The sequence below is a fragment of the Epinephelus fuscoguttatus genome, linkage group LG8, assembly GCF_011397635.1.
Source record: "Epinephelus fuscoguttatus linkage group LG8, E.fuscoguttatus.final_Chr_v1".
NCBI lineage: Eukaryota > Metazoa > Chordata > Actinopteri > Perciformes > Serranidae > Epinephelus > Epinephelus fuscoguttatus.
The window spans coordinates 24113924-24130950 of NC_064759.1; the positions used below are offsets into that span (position 1 = coordinate 24113924).

At 42.7% G+C, this 17027-nt stretch overlaps 1 protein-coding gene across 1 annotated transcript in view; it reads right to left on the reverse strand.

The window, feature by feature from the left end:
• The window catches only part of nphs1 (NPHS1 adhesion molecule, nephrin), an 89786-nt gene that overhangs the window by 24104 nt on the left and 48655 nt on the right, over positions 1–17027 (reverse strand). Inside the window, exons 7-13 of the mRNA XM_049584592.1 lie at positions 15594–15716; positions 9999–10121; positions 7066–7147; positions 4641–4744; positions 2732–2853; positions 2350–2521; positions 927–1084 (exon numbers count right to left, since the gene is read on the reverse strand). Of these exons, the coding sequence (XP_049440549.1) occupies positions 927–1084; positions 2350–2521; positions 2732–2853; positions 4641–4744; positions 7066–7147; positions 9999–10121; positions 15594–15716 (884 nt within the window). The remainder of the gene's footprint in view (positions 1–926; positions 1085–2349; positions 2522–2731; positions 2854–4640; positions 4745–7065; positions 7148–9998; positions 10122–15593; positions 15717–17027) is intronic.

The following is a 17027-nucleotide window of genomic DNA, read 5'->3' on the forward strand; positions in this document are numbered from 1 at the left end:
TGGCGTTGCCAGTCTTGGGAGAACGAGGGGGGGGGGAATCAGGGAGAAAAACAACCCTCACTGGTTTGTCTTGGCGAATACAGATGGCAAATTAGCTGCTGTAATGACTGATGTTGTGCATGGTCTGTGATAAATAAGCATATTCATCTGACTCTCCTGCTTTGCACACTGTTATAAATTGAGCAAAGCATCATTTTGCACCTGCCTGATAGTGGTCATGCCTGTGCAGCACATCTGGTTATTAAAGCCATTATTGTGGTGATTACTGTAAAAGCCACAGTCAGAAAGACTAACAAAGACCCTGGACAGGAGCGTCAGTCTTCATTAACCTCACACTGTTTCAGATGCATTAAAGCTCACACACAGCACACTGAGTGCCTTGTGTAAGATCAAATGAAAATGCTGCTGCCAGATGAATAAAGAGCTTGTTTAATAATGCTCATCTTCTGTGTCAGCTTTTATTCACTTTGATCTTATTAACATACACAAAAGAGGAGAAGAGCTGCAGAATACTCTTTTTGGAGCCGGCTGCTGATTCATTTGCAAAGCTGCAGCAGGTCTATTCAGACGTGCTGCTCATGGTCACACCGTTTTCTTTCATCTATAAATGGTTCACATGAGGTCACATTTCATTTTGAAGATTCTTTTAATTCAGTGGGAGGCATTTTAAAAGTTTTTTGTTGGTACCCTAAAGGCAAGCTTGACTGAAGGGCAATGCTTTTGCACTTTGTCTTTTATGAATTGCGTTCACAGAAAATAAATAAATAAATAAATAAAAACATACCTTTTTTTCAGTATCCTCTTTAAACTGATCAGCGTGATCATCAGTTACAACTCATTGTGTACTCTTGTCAACACTGCTCTTGCCAACCTGCTCAGACAGATAGATCTTAACCTTGTGCTCATTGTGCACCGTGTAGTCCCACCTCTTCCATTGTTGCAACGGAGATGTTGAGCTCCTTGTAGCCCAGCCACCAGCGAATCTGGACAGGTGGATTGCTGGAGGTGGCATAGCAGCTCAGATTCAAGTCCTGCCCCTCGATGGCCGTGAGCGAGCCCCACAGTGTCACCTCTTCGGGCTCAACTGTCGCACACACACACACATACATCGGCAAACATACAAAGACAAGTCAGTACGAATATCGCCCATGAATAGCACATTCAACAGCCACCTATTCTGATCACAGTGGCAGCGCAACTATTTTTGGATGAGAAACATGGAGCCGAATCAAGGGTGAGAGGGAAAATCACTTTGAGTGGCAACTTGTTTTCTCAGGAGGTTTTCAATGTGGTTTCTAAAGTCTGCTTCGTTTTAACCACAGGGGGAGACAGGGTACAATAGCTGCAGGCAAAGTGATGCAGCTGCATAAAGCCTTCGGGGGAATACAAAGACTGGGGACTGAGCTGGCAGATGCGGGGAAGGAGGGGTCATGTATGTAAATCTTTACATGTATTTGTGTCTATCCCACATGAGACGCAAAACGGGATGCATTTGTGCATGCCGCACACAAAGACTGTTGAAATTAAACAGGTGCCGTGAGGTAAAAGAGCCATATTCCTATTACACTAGTGAGACGTATTCTGTGCCCTCCAGCTTCTGCCAGTGCCTAGAGCGCAGTCAGGCAGTCAGTAGCTCATTTTCAACATCCCTGAATGGATGACTGTGAGGCATGGCACTGGGGTCTGTTGGGGGCTTTGTGAGGAAAAGGAGGGGCACTGGAGTAACTTCAGCCACTTTTACATGCATGAGTAAGAGATTCTTTTTTTTTTTTTTTTTTTTTTGCAAGGACCGATCCTAATTCAAAGCATATTTACATAAAATAGGTGCATCAATCACATGGCATTTAAAGCTCTGACTTACAGTGTCTGGCTCTGTAGTGGAAATCAGGCTATTGTTAGACTCAGTGCACCGAGGCTGCTGAATATTAATTTTGTATTTGTTTTATTGTTGCTGAAACAAACATTTTATATTCAGAGAGAAAAGTATAATCTATTAACCATGGGCGCACAAAGTGTAGGCTTTACTGCCTCAGGATTGTGCATTGAAGCAATTCAGCTGAATTAGTGTAGCAGCTATGAAAGAGCATGCAGTGATACTAATCTGGAGGCAGTCGGGAAATATGGGCTGCAGCCATAATAACCATTAGTTTCATTAATGATATTAGCATTAGAATTTATGCTGGGGCAGCAAAAGAATTGGTTTTGGAGGTAAGACTTATTATATTCCTCTGCCTCATGTCCATATCCTAAATAATCCATTGCTGCGAGTTCTGCCAGGGTTGCGTGTGTGTAAATGTGTGTGCGTGTATTCCAGCGCTGTTCACTATATCGAGCATTATTTTCACTCACAGAGCACGGTGAGTTTGCGGCTGACAGACAGAGGTGACAGGGACACCAGATTGACGCTCTCACAGCACACCACCGCCTGGTTGTCTTCGGGGGCGATCTTCAGGTTGAGGATGCTGCTGGACTTCTGCGCCACAGTGTCCTCTTCCCAAGTCATGGAAAGGACTTCACCGTCCTGACACACAGATGAACACGTGAGATTGGAAAAGGCAACTTCAAGAATACATTTGAATAATTGCACAGTCCCATATGGTGCAGTCAATGGAGTACAGAAGCGACAAACACTGGGATACTTACACTGCAAGTTGTTAAACTAAAATAGCTCATTTTGCCAGTGTGACAGTGTGTTGCAAAGCCTCCTTAACAGATGGTGCTGAAGATTTACCTTGGTCCAGTGGAGAGTGGCTAGGGGGTTTCCACCATGAGACACACACTCCAACATGAGCATTCTCCCCGCTTTGACTTCCTCTCTCTCCAGACCTACAATAACTGGAGGCTGAGGCGGGACTGCCAAGAAACGAGAGACAAAAATAAAAATGGACTTGACAAAGGGGAGCAGCACAAAGTGCGACAGAAAGGGAAGAGAAAAGGTGAGGAAAGAGAAGAGATGTGGTAACTCAGGGAAATGGTGGAATGGAGTGACCATCAATAGGACGACATAAAAAAGAAACTGCACTGCCATGAGAACACTCTTGGCAATTGAGTAGGGAGCATCCCTATTTGTTGAGACAGGGCCAATAAATTGGGCACATTCAACATGACTGTGGGATAAGAGGTCCAGATCTGATGAAAGCATTAAGTATTAAGGGAGCAGTCAGCTGGATCCAGTCCATAAAGCAAAATAACAGATGTTCAAACAGTAATAAGGCAACGTGAAATATGAATAAATTACAGCTCCCTTGAATAAAATATACGCAGTAAATAGAGGAGGACGGGCCTTTGTTATTGCTGCAATCAGTTTCGGAGAGCAGGCTGCAGACCCTGGGCCAGTGTGACAAATTGCCACCTTGCTAACAATCTGGCTGGCTGAAAATGGCCACCGCGCTGGCTTTGATGGGCTGGCATGCTGAGTAAGACTGCAGTGGTGGTCCCAAGTTCTGCAACATTAGCACTTAGCACAGAGCCCATGTTGTTTAATACAGAGCAGAGAGCCAGAGAGGAAGGGAGGAGTGCTTACGGTTATTGGTGGTTGTTAAAACAGCAGCAGCGGCTTCTAATGTGGAGGAGTATGGATAGAGACAACATTAAGGTGTCTAGTCAGCCTGTGGATAATACGGCAGCTGAGCTGGAGGGAGCGCTCGCTGCTGAAGGTGTCAGCAGCCCCGCTCCACTTTAATCAACAACATGATTTAGGCCTGGGAGAAGCAGGTGGGTAGACTCTCAAGCCTAAACAATCAATTACTTCAACTGATCAACAGAGTGGAAAATACTAAACCAACTGTAGTAAACAGTAGCTGCGGTGTCACACTGTTTGTGCATTCAGCAACAATGGCTTTCATTGTTGCCTCGCCAAATAAGAGGAAAAAAGAAACACCAAATGCAGTGAGAGCCAGAGACAGCATGTGTGTCATCTCACCTTTGTGTGCCGCAGCAACAATTTTATTATATAATGTCACGCGGTTTGTGATAATAACATGAAAGAAAAAAGCAACAGAAACTGCCTCGCCTCCTGCCTCAGTGGATTCTAAATTTAATTTGAGCTGATGAGCACAAAAGTTGCTGGGTTAGTTTTGCAGGATTCATTATTATTAACTGTGGTGGCCTTAGCTTCCCATATTAGTTATTATAATGTTAAAAAATTCAGTACTTGAAGCCTCACTGTTATAATCCATCTCAGTTGGTCTAATAATTGGTTTATGTGTTTTGGTTAACGTTGGGGAAATGAGACTAAGGATGTAGATAATTTTGAGCTGATTGAATAAAACAGTAAATCTGAACGAATTCAAATTTAATTGCAGGGTTGATATATGATTTTTCGCTGCTGGCCACCCCTATAGACACTGTTTCATGGTTTTACAGGAAGAAAACTGCCTAAACCTCCTGCTTTGGTAGTATCAATTTCAGCCCACCAGGGGCAGCCTTGTTAACTGGAGGCAGTCACACTCATGTTGACTTGAAGTAGGTGTGAGTTTGCCTTCGGGTTGAATGTTTCTCCTTGGACCACTAACACAGACTGAGTGCACAAGGCCGGATACCCTTGGGCCTCCCCGAGGTTGGGTTCCTGTGTGGTTGAATGTGTTTTTTAAAGAGAGGGGGTGTTGACTGTCAGCTTACAGACACGTTGAGACACTCACAGTACACGCTCATGGTCATTGTGGTCTCCACAGGCCGGAATAGGGCGGGGTTCTTGGCATGACACGCCAGCTGCCTCCCGTTGTCAGAGCTTAAAGCGGTGACCCTTTGAGAGATAACACAAAGACAGATAAGACAAGAAGGATAAAAGAAGAAAGTTTATATTGAAGCATATAAAGTGTTGAAGCCCGAAGCATCACATCATGGTTAGTGGTCTTAAAAGAAACAATACATTGATGGAACATGCAACATACTCCATTACAAGTAAAAGCCCTGCAGTCAAAATCCTACTTTATGTAGAAACGGACAACTATAGCATTTTGTAGTGGTAGTATTGTTGGTGCTGCTGTCACAAAGACAACTGGATTGCTTTCAGTTTTCCTCAGGGCCTAACAATGGGGCTCCTTTTCTTTTACCAAACAGTGTTTGCAAAATTACTTCATTTGTTCTATCGTCCACCATTTCCGCTACTGGAGATAGTAACTGTAAGAGCTACATTGATACTCTTTGGTAACTGTGAATAGATACCAATAACGACCAGGGAAAAACAAAAGCGCTATCCTCTTCCTGTTTTGGTTGCACAATGCTTGACGCACTTCCTTTTTGCCATATATTGAGCCTTCATTTTCCCGGGAGATTGTACTTGGTGGCAGACAGACTTGCATAGTGAAAACAAGGCTTAAAGGGACCCAGTCTAAATGCCGATGGTGTCATTATCCTATTGCCATTAGATTGTGCAATCAGCATTGGCTTTATTAGAGGTTAAAGCAAAAAACATGTCTATTTCCACCAAGTGAAAATACAGGGGTGGTATCAGTAGAATGTGCTTTAGGTATTGAGGTATAAGTACATATCTTGTGTGACTGATATATTATTCTATATGTGTCTTGTTAGATTGTTAATACTGGTGCACCACAGGCATGCAGCACTATACTGTCGTAGCTGGTGGAGGTGGAGGTGGAGCTCGCTTTCCCTACTTTATATACAGTAGGGTAATTTAGTCTAATGATTCCCAATCCAGGAGTCACAAGATAAGTCTGACAGGTTGTGAGATGATTAATGGGGTAGAAAGAAAGACTGTATATAAAAAGATGGATGATGCATCTCCACTGTTCAAACATGAAGCCAAATTTTTCTGGATACAGGCGCTGCCATCTTGCACTGCTGCTCATTCAGAGCCAGAGTCAGAGTCTGCACAGCAGCGATTGGGCAGTGAAGCCTTGCTACTGAGTTCTCGCCCATACTCCTTTTCGACTTAGCTGCAAGTAGCGCCATTGATCTGATAGCACCCATTGGCACACGCAGCTGTCAATCATGATGCCCCATCCCCTTTTTATATCATCACATATCTACTTTAACCCAAACTCATTATAAAAATGAATACTTGAACATACATTAGCGTGATAGGAATGACCTAATATGAAAGGAGTGCAGCCATCCACCAGGGAGCAATCAGGATGCTTTGGCTTCACTTTTGGGGAGCTGTCATAACATCCATCTTTATTTCACAGTCTATGGGTGAAACTGCTGAAAGTCACAGATGTCTCAAACCTGACAAAAATCCCCAACAATATACTGATTTTTTTCTTAAGGGATCACAACAGTGTGTCTTATTCTAGTAGCTTATCATATATTTTTCCCCCCTTAAGTTTCTTAATTTGAGAACAAGTAACTATGGCTGTCAGATGGTGTAGTGGAGTAAAAAGTACAATATTTGCCCCTGAAACAATGTTAAATTGAAATAGTATTTAGCATAAAATGGAACTACTTGAGTAAAGTATCAGTGCAGTATATGAGTATCTGACCGCTGTTATCAGTATGACATTAAATTCAAAAATGTACTTTGTGATGTACATTGAAAGATCCTCTAGTCCCTCCAGTGCAGTGGATTTATTCTGAGCCTAGTTTACTTTCTCAGTTTATGTCTTCTATATCAAATTACAGTACAATGTCAACCGTAACAATCACACATGGCCCACTGCTGCGTACGCTCAGTGTGAATATGAGGAAGGAGCATCAATATTGCTTAAGACCTTGGCTGCTCTGCAATAGAGCTGAACAACGCTGCAGCTCCTCAGTACCAATGTTATCTCAGGATATGACAAGAGGTTATTATCTTTGACACAGAGGAGACAAGCAGGATTAAAGTAATCTATGGCCCTGTTTAATGTATAGGCACCTGGCGAACCGGCGAGGATCGGATCTGTCTCACTGCTGGAATGTAATTTTGTGCATTTGACAGAAGCTAATTCAATCGCACAGTGCCAAGTAACCGTTTGCTACGTGCAGAAATTCATTGTACTCACTAAGACAGAGGGGAAAAATAAGAGCCGGGTGAAAACAAGGGAAACAAGAAACAAAGACAGACTCGGAGAGATTGAGCAGGTTGGTGAGGAGAATGAGTCTGGCAGGCGGGTGAACACATACGTTACTTCAGCATGCGTGTTCAGGAGCTTATCCTTTGAGCCAGACATGGTGAAAGACTCTGCACCTGTCAGCTCGACTCCATCTAAAAGACACAATGGGGGGAAAGAACACAAAAAGGGAGAATGCTGTGCGTAAATTTGCTCATGTGAAACAGAAACATCAGTGTTATTCTCGTGTGGAATGGTAAATACTAGAATATGATAAACATGTATCAAAACACATTTGGGTAGGAGCGCTTCCTGAACTCACATTGAGTTTGTGAGGTCAGGCTGTTCTCGAACACTGTTACCCATGAAAAGTAATACACCACAATTTGTATATAACCCACGCAGTGAGACAGTAATTAGGTGTAACCCACATAATTAGGAAGGCTGTGATCACGTAACCAATGTGCTAATGGGAGTAAAGAAGGAAGTATATAAAGACTCAAATTCCATGTAAGGAGGGAGGTTGGGCCAGCTGGTGGGTAAAACAACACAGGACTTTCCCCTAGGAGAACCAAATGAACTGGAATGTAATATATGTTTTCCTTGGTGTACACTCCTGAAAAAGACTTGAATTTTTGTTACCTTAGAATTAGCTGTTTATATCAAACAGAAAGCTCCTTGTCTACGGAGATCACCACGGTGCACCACCATTTTTCTACAGTAGCCCAGAAAAGACAAACTCTAGATAGAACCATTTGTGTTTTCGCATCAGCTGCCGTAGATTGCAACTCCTCTATGATGTTGAGACATTTGTTGACAATTCAGCTCATGTTGAAAACCTCCTGAACGTCTGGACCAGAAATAAGGAAAGCACATATAAGCAGGTGCTGGGCTAGCGACCCTCTGTGACGAGCCAAACAGCATAAGAGAAAAAATGATTTGTAACATGAAACTGCTTTATTCAGTGTTGTCACTGGTTTAAATCACCTGGGGTCTCATTTATAAAACAGTGCGTAGGATCCATACTATAAATGTACATACAGACAAAAGCCAAATATAGTACGTGCCAAAAAATATTCAACAATTTCTACAATCAGGCTCCACCTCACCATCTGGGTCTCCAATTTCCTTTCACCAAAATGCTCGTAAGCATGGGTCAAATCTTCTCCCACCAAGTCCGTTTTCATACATCACAACTTTTGCGTGGAAAGTGGGAGCCTCTTTCAGGCCTCATTTTGTGTGTACGCAATGTTTATAAATGAGACCCCTGGTCCATATGTTTTAGAGAGGAGGAGACCTCTGCAGATAATTTGGCTATTGGTAGAAACCTCCTGAACCATGAAAACTAAAGAAATCCTAACCTGGAGAAGAAGTTTCAAATAGTTGCAATCTGCAATCCTCACTGCTACATGCCACTAAATCCCCCGAAATCTTTCACACTGTTCCTTCAAGTTATGTCGTCACCGTCAGACGCCCAACTATTTCTTTTCCTAACCCTAACAAAAGCAACTTTACTTGCCTAAACCTAATCTACGTAACTTTACGTTAGGTATTTAACATCATTCATGGGGCGTTAATTTGTTACATAACATATCCTCCTGAGACCCGAACTTTAGTTTGTTATGCATTTTTAATTTCTCCTAGCTATCTGGGATCAGTAGGACCCTATAAGTATAAAAAAATTAAACACTGTCAATGATAACTAAATCCCAATGTCCTAAAACCAGATGATAATAAAGTCTCAATGTTCTCAAATGAGACGACATTAAAGTCCTAATGTCTTCAAACAGGTACTTCCTAATTAGCAGCGTCTTAGCTTGTTACTGTTGCTAAAATTGGTCAAATTTATTGCCATATCAAAGTACAAACATTATTATTATCATCATAAATAAAAAAGTTTCAACATAAAAATAAAATTTGATAAAATAAAATATGATCAGGCTTTGGACCTTGTCCACTTTCGTGTCAGGATCGGCTGCAGACTGACTTATCTGCCATCTTGTTTTTACATAAATTAGTGTTTTGTTGTTTTACTACCACTAGATGGCGTAAAAAGTGTCCACGATTGAGGACAACAGGTCCAAGTTAAGCAGAATAAAATATAAGGTCAAGTAAACCCAAAATGTGATGTCATCATATAAGGACGCTGGGTCTCAGGGGGATATGAATCGTTGTATGAGGAGAGTTTGTTGAGGTGCTCTTTGAATAAGGATACATGCAGACACAAAAATCATAAAACTCCAAGGCACTGTCTTTTTAACTAATTAAAATGCCTTCATTTTCATATTAGACTTAAAAACAAACTCAGCTATGGTTCGGCATCAAGCCTTCGTAGGGAGTCAAAATGTCCATTCTCGTGTGAATGGTAAATATTCAAACATAATAAATGTATATTTGAGGAGCATGTATCTGCGTGTGGTATAATAAAAGTACATCCCATTGTCTCAACCTGTCCTTAACAAAGTCAGAGTTGAGATTACAATATGATCAAAACAAAACAACACTGTATTGAACGCAATAAAGATGTACATTTTAACAAGAAAAGGGGAGCACAGCCCTGAAGACAAATTCACACCAAGAGAAAACAACAGAGCATCTCTCCCTCACTGTTTCAGCAATACACAGTGTAAAAGGTGTGACGGGGGAGCAAAAGGCAAAAACAGAAAATGGAAAAATTGTAGTTGGTTTTGTAAACAACGAGGAACTTGTGATACATTCGCTGTACATGAGATTGTAAAGTCAGTGGAAATTGGAAATTCAAATGTTCAGGCTATTTCCTCCCACACAGAGTCTGCTCCTTTCAACTCTGCCATTCGAAGGCTATGAAATAACAGATCTTTACTGAACTTGCATTTTATCCTCTGCAATGTTTTCATGCTTAAATATGCAGGTCACGACCTATAGAGAACCCCGAAAGTAGAGTATCAGAGAGGCTGTTTCCCTTTGTTCTAACTGTCAAGCTGACCATCTCTATCACATTTCGTGCAGTTGAAAGGGGTGACTCACCTTTATAAAGTGTGATTTCAGCCAGGGGCTTTGCGTCAGGGGCGATACAGGTGATGGCGTACTTCTTCCCTGCTACCCAAGGTGTTGCCATGTCCATCTCAAAGTACGGCTTGGAAGGAGGAACTGAATGAGAGAAGCCACAGCTCAAGTTTCATATTTATCACATCATTAACCTGATATTCATCCCACTCATTTTTGGTTAGAGGAAGCAGGCGCTATCACAGATGGATATTAGCTTATGCAACGATATGATAATAAGCTCTCGCAACATTTGGGAGTGACTGGAATGTCACGCTGTCAGCTTTTGAGTGATTTACTACAGCGAGGTTTGATGTTCTGTTGAGTTAGAATACAAATTGTGGACAAGAAGAGAATACAGAGATGAAATAGTGATGAAACCGATCCAGTGCTAATCTATCATAGCAAACACCAAACACTTCTCTTCTCAGATCACCCCCAAGCTAAATATGTGCTTTCTGGACTGATCAAAGCAGTCTTCACTTCTCCACTGTTCTATTCCACAATCCTTTTATCTGACCATAAATAGGAATTCCAGAAAAAAAAACATAGCTTTTAACACAAGGGACCGGAAATTGCTTGGCAGTAAATTGAGAAATCTGTCACCAACTAACCATCAAAGAGATTTCTGCAGATCTGTGAGCCACTCTTTACCAGGACTATCAGCTCAATCATGCACACGCTACAGACACCTGATTGTCTATTGTGCCAGCTTTTAGTGAATGGGTGAGCCTGTAGAATTACCAACTACAGTTACTGCTAAGGTTGCTTTTCTTTCATCAGAGATCAAGTGCAAAGGCTGCCTGAGTTCAGAGACAGAGCACAGAGTTGTAAAGTACAGGAAGGATACATGTGTGTTAGAGAGACATGAAAGACTCTGGCAAAGGAGTAAAGAGATATGGCAAGAATGAAAAGTGAGAGTGAGACAAGTGGCAGAGGAGAGCAGGGGCAGGAGGAAAGCTGCTGCTGAATTCTGAGATAAACCCACTGCTAATGTGCGAGTAAACAGCTGGACCACGAGCAACCAAACTAGACAACCATTCACCTCCTCTCCATCTCTTTGGCACATACAATCAATTCCCCACCACTAGGAGGAGCTGTTGCTGTGTGCAGAGTCTCCCATTGGCTCCAGTCTGCTATTGAGACAGATGAGATGTGGCTGCAGCTTCAAACTGATTTAAAAGAAGCAATTGAATCTGTGTGGACTGTGATGGGTTACCCAGAGCACTGCAGAGGCGCGCGCTGCAATAATGAGATGCATTTGTTTGTTTTTTCCCCCCTCTTCCCTGAGAAGATGACTGGGCCATGCATCTATTGACAGCCCCTGCACTCTCAATCTACTCAGGCCTGCACGATTCAACATAGGCGCATCACTTGTTGTGCTCGAGGAGCGTCTGGCAGCCTAACAAATCCTAAAATAAGAATAATGATATGTTCGCAAATGAGGCAGGCAGGTATCTAATTTTTTCCTCGCTCGCTCTTGCTGGCCCCAGTCCTCTTATCTCTCATTCACTCCATCATCCCTCTCTAGCAGCCTGAGCCCACCCTCCACTCCCCCCCCCTCCCCACGCTATCCTTCTTGACCACTGCAGTTAAACTGCAGAAGTGCGGGGGAAGGTGTGTTCCAGCTTGCACTGGGAATGAAAGCCTGCCATCCATCACATCTGCAAACCACGTGACCCAATCAGCCCATTCAGGATGAACATTTGTACAAATGTAATAGCACATGTGGACAACAACAAAACACTCTATTCAATTTACTAGACATGCACTCAGAGCAAAGAACAGACAGCAAACAAGCTGTTCTCTTAATTAACTCTTTCGGCCCCTTCTTTGTCTACTGTCGGCTTTGTTATTTTCCCTCCCTCTCTCGCTGTGTTTTCCAGCCCTATCTCTCTTATTAAGGTACATATATGAAAACAATAATAGATAGGCATGCAAAGACTTGCTCCTGCCATTCAGACGAGAAACAGTGAGCCGCAAAATTCGATTCATTAGACAAATACAGACGGATGGATGGATAAAGCAGATAAGAAGCAGATTAGCAGACACACATCAATATGCATATCCACCTATCTTTCCCTCTCATTCACATACAGATGCGCACACTCTCTTTCCTCCTTTGCACACAAACACACAAAGATAAACTCAAGTCTACAGTGCATGTGGATTTGCATGCACAAACACACTGACACAGGCGAGCGAGTGTGCAGACAAGCTACATTCATCTCACTTCAATCTAAAAACAGGCGCCAGTGTGTGCACAGTCTAACATGTGATTCCAAGCTGATTCTCTAGAAAATATTGGAGAAGGCCCAGAGGATAAAAGAGTCTCTAAAAAGCTTATTATGCTGAATTAAGAAAATAATGGAGACCAGAAGATCAGACTTCTCAATACCACACAGACACAACTCATCGCTTTTCATCTCTGGAAGACAAAGATTGTCGAAAGCCACACATCTGAGCACATATACATGCACCAGGACATATTTTTATACTCGTATGTGCATAAAAACGCACACATTCACTCACACACACACACACACACACACACACACACATTGGAGGTCTCAGGTGTGTGATCTCTGGCAATGAAAGCCTCTAAAGCAGTGCTCTTTTTTCAGCTCTCCCTTCCTCTCTGTCTCCCCCTTCCCTTCTGCTTAGTCGTAGGGGAGAAGTGGAGCAGCAGCCCCATCTCCCCTCACCCACCCCACCACTCTTTCCTGACCCACTACTGCTGTCTCTATTATTTTTGTTTTGGATCCATTACATAACAGTTAAATCTGTCCACCTCCATGACAAGTCACGGAAAATATTTCACACATGTGTAAGCATTGAAAATCCTCCTTATTGATAGATTTGAAAAGAGTTAAAAACAAAGGAGGGGAACAGCACATTTTGAGGTGTCCCTTTAGTGTCTCATTATTTAGCAGACTTTCCTTTGCTAATTGTAAAGACCTCAACACTCTAACATCAGTCTGGCACTGTAATATGCACACCGTCACACCAGTGTATAACACTCTGTCCTCTGATGGGGTTATATCTTGGGCAACTGTCAGAACTTTTCGTGAACGAAGATGAATAAAGTCACCATGTTCTGCGTTGCTTGTGCCCCCATTTATAAGTTGTTCCATTATTCATAACAGGGAATCATAAAATGAAGGCTCATTATATAGTCTTCAAGTGCTAAACTCATTAGCTACCGCAAAACCTCACCATAGCCCTGGTTCCTAAAATGTCCTCTAACCTCCAACCAACACTGATAATAAGCTTACACACATGGGCACACTCACACTCTCTCTCTCTCTCTCTCTCTCTCTCTCTCACACACACACACACACACACACACACACACACATATCTCTGTAAGACCCAACTATGGCAACTGAATGAGTAACAGAGTCTAAAACCAGAACACATCAAATAACTGTTTTGAACATTTGCAGGAGGCATCTGTACAGGCATGCAATGCGGTGAGGGAGAGAGTTGTTCATTAATAGGATTAAATGCTAAGGCTAATGGTATAAACCGAGACACAGGATGTGTCAGGTATGTGACGGGCACAGTGCGGGGTAAGTTTTTAGAAGAGGAGGGGGTTTCAGCGGAGGGGGTAGAGGTTGTTATTGTCATGGATTACTCACTGCCACTTGATCTGCCTATTGCAGTAATCCCCTATCTAAGCTCCGCAGGAAGGCAAAAACACACAGGAGTTATGTTGCACCAATGGAAATGTCTTGAAAACATCTCTTTGTAAGCTCACGGATGGGGCTTATTGACATTTTTACCTCCGTCCTCGCTATTCACTGCCTGTGGTGATCCATCTTGAATTAGCCAGTCATGATAGCACTCCCTCTGACCCAAGAATCCAATTATACGACCAGCAATCTCTGTTTTGTTTTCACATTCCTCCCCTCTCCCCCACTGTATCTCCTCATAAAGAGTTTATAGTGTTTTGATTTGATGCAGGGCTTGATGGGATATGGCCATGGTTGACTGGCCAGGGGTGTGGGGCCTTGGGAGCTGTAGTTCGGTGATGGAGAAGTCCGTGGGGAACTCATCAGAGACAGTGCTCTTCAAAAGGATACACGGTTTCCAGTCCCACTTCAGCAGTAACAGGAGATTGAATTCATCAGCTCATTATCAAGCCCCAGATTAGTCACGTATTTTGAATCAGTTGAGTTGGTGGGGTGGAACAAATGACCCTTTAGGACCAAGGCTGCAGAGCGCTTTAAAAGTCAGTCGCTTCCCTCTTTGCCCTTTGCAATAGTGCAGCTGCAACTGTCCATCTTACACAGTCAACAGCTGGTAAGTGTTCCCAAGACGATGAACAGAAACACCAGCTGAGATTCAGATCTAAGCATGGCAGGCACACCGGGCAGCAGTAGGTTTAAGTCATGCTAAAATACGACTACCAGTGATCCCTGATGCAACACGAACATAATTCCCACACAATTTGACCTTTTCAACAAAGCCAGAGGCAGTCGTGTTGACTTTGTGCATGTGGGTGCACGTGCAATAGGCATCTCGGAGGTAATAAATGTGGGAGTCAGGCCTGCTGTGCCTGCAGGTGTAGGCCTGCTGTAGGACCTAAGGCGGCCGCAGTGCAGAACAGAACGTTGCCATTCAAAGGAGACGTCTGCGGTCTATGTCTCCTCCTACCCCACACCACCCGCCATCCCTCCCACCGGCCCATTGATGTCAGAAAAACCTGCTTTCTTCCCAGAGGAGAGTGAGGCTGCTAGAATCGCCACGGAAACCCCCCCCCCCCCCCCCCCCCCCACCTCTCCATGGTCACCAAAGAGAAAGCCGGAAAGCGAGGGAGAGAGGGAGAAATTGTGCAGAATGGGGAGGGGGATGTAAGTAAATGAACTGCACCGGGAGAAGAAAGGTTCTTTTAGAGTCCTTTCCTTGCCACATATGGGCTTGCTCCCACAAGCAAGAGGGAAAGGGAGAGAGAGATACCGGTTGTTATAGAGTGACAACAGGTGGTCTAATGTAGTTGCACAATTACATCTATTCCAGTCCGTGTCTGAGTAGGAACTTTTCAATCACTTCTGTTATAATTTATTCCTGTGCAAGGGAGAGACATGGATCGCCCCGAGGCTTGCCAGGGAATCCAGGCTGTTCTGATACTTTCTTTGTGTAGCTGCTGGTTAAAGTCATAGACCTACTGGAACATGTGGGGATGGCATAGTGCTTGTTAAAGAAATAAATACTATCAGAAAAGTTAAAGAAATCGTGACTGTCTTCATGGTGCACACATGCTTTAAACATGATTTGTGCATGAAGGCAACCGCTGCGTTCTACTGTACCAAGGACGCTTTAAATGTAGTCTCTACATTCAAGTGTGCGCTCCCTCAGATACCTTATCTTAAGCAAATTAGAGCTCTTTATCAATAGAAATGAATATTTAACAGCTCTTTATATGCTGATTACCGGTCAGGAGGTTGTGTATGTTGCTGGAGTACTGAGGATGCTCATTGTGCCTTATTACATACATCATTTTGTTACTCGGGAAAATACATGTTTATAAGCCCCCACATCCCCTCTGTACACAATCTCCACGGTTGTGCTCACTTAGCATGTTGACCCAGACTGTCCTGGAAATTATTGCTCCACTGCTCTCAGACCGGCCCGCTTGACATTCATAGGAGGCGTCATCTTCCAGTTGGGCATTTGCAATCTGTAGATGATGCTGTCCTGGGAAAGAGAGGGAGAGATTAGTTATTTTTGTGACACACTGGGCTTCATGCAGAAACATTCTGTTAAATTTCTCTTATATTTACCATTTACTTAATTTTCTGTGAAGAGACAAAATAAGAGACGTCAGCCTCAGATGCACCAAATGTTCTTATCCATCCAAATCTGCTCTTACCCAGGTGTGCTCAGTGATGAATCCCACTTGATCATAAGTAACCTATTAGCATATAGGCTAAACACTGCATCAGGGCAGGTGTTGTGCCGTGTACAAAGATCTGGCGCACGCCCAAGAATTGGAGAGATGCCACCAAAAAAAAGTTTAAGAACAGTAGTGAGATCAACACTCAAATCTAAACATAAAGATATGATTTTTCAGATTGTCGGTTCTGGCATTAAAGGAAAATCTAAAACTCAGCAAAGGCAAATTTTTGTGATACTGCAAATGCCACATCAGCAGCAGTGGTAGAGGAATTACCAGGTCCTTTACCTCAGTAAAAGTACTAATAACACAAAACACTCTGTTACTAGAAAGAGAAGAAGATACTTTATTAACCCTGAGGGGAAGTTCAGTGTTTTCACTCTGTTGTCATAGACACACAGGCCTGAAATACACACACATGCACAAACAAGACCTATACATGCATTAAATGGAGAGATGTCAGAGTGAGGGGGCTGTCATGGACAGGCGCCCCAGGCAGTTGGGGGTTCAGTGCCTTGCTCGGAGGCACCTCAGCATTGCGCAGGAGGCGAACTGTCACCTCTCTAGCTACCAGTCCATGCTCCATACGTGGTCGGTATGTACACTTGACCCGGTGATCCTCTGGTTCCCAGACCGAGTCCCTACAGACTGAGCTGCTGCTGGATAACTAGTGAAAGCCCTTCATTGAAAATGATTCTTAACTCAAAGTATGTAAGTACAATCTGGAAAACATATTAAAATATTAAAAGTAAAACTATCTATGCAGAAAAATGTAAGTCAATTAAATGAATCAGAAAAATTTAAATAGTTATAGGAAAACAGCAAGTCCTTACATTTAAGAAGCTAGAACCATGAAATGTTAATGCACGACAAATGACTTAAATGATCATCAAAATAGTTAAGATGAATTTTTCTAATAAACTGACTAATAATTTTAGCTGCTCTTGTTCATTTTCATATGGTTTATGTGCAAAAATCCTAATTTGTAAAGTAACTAGTGACTAAAGCTATCAGATAATTGTAGTAGAGTAAAGTGTACAATATTTCCTTTTAAGCGTAGTTAAGTAGAAGTAGAAAGCTTTATGAGATTAAAATACTGAAGTTACGTAAAA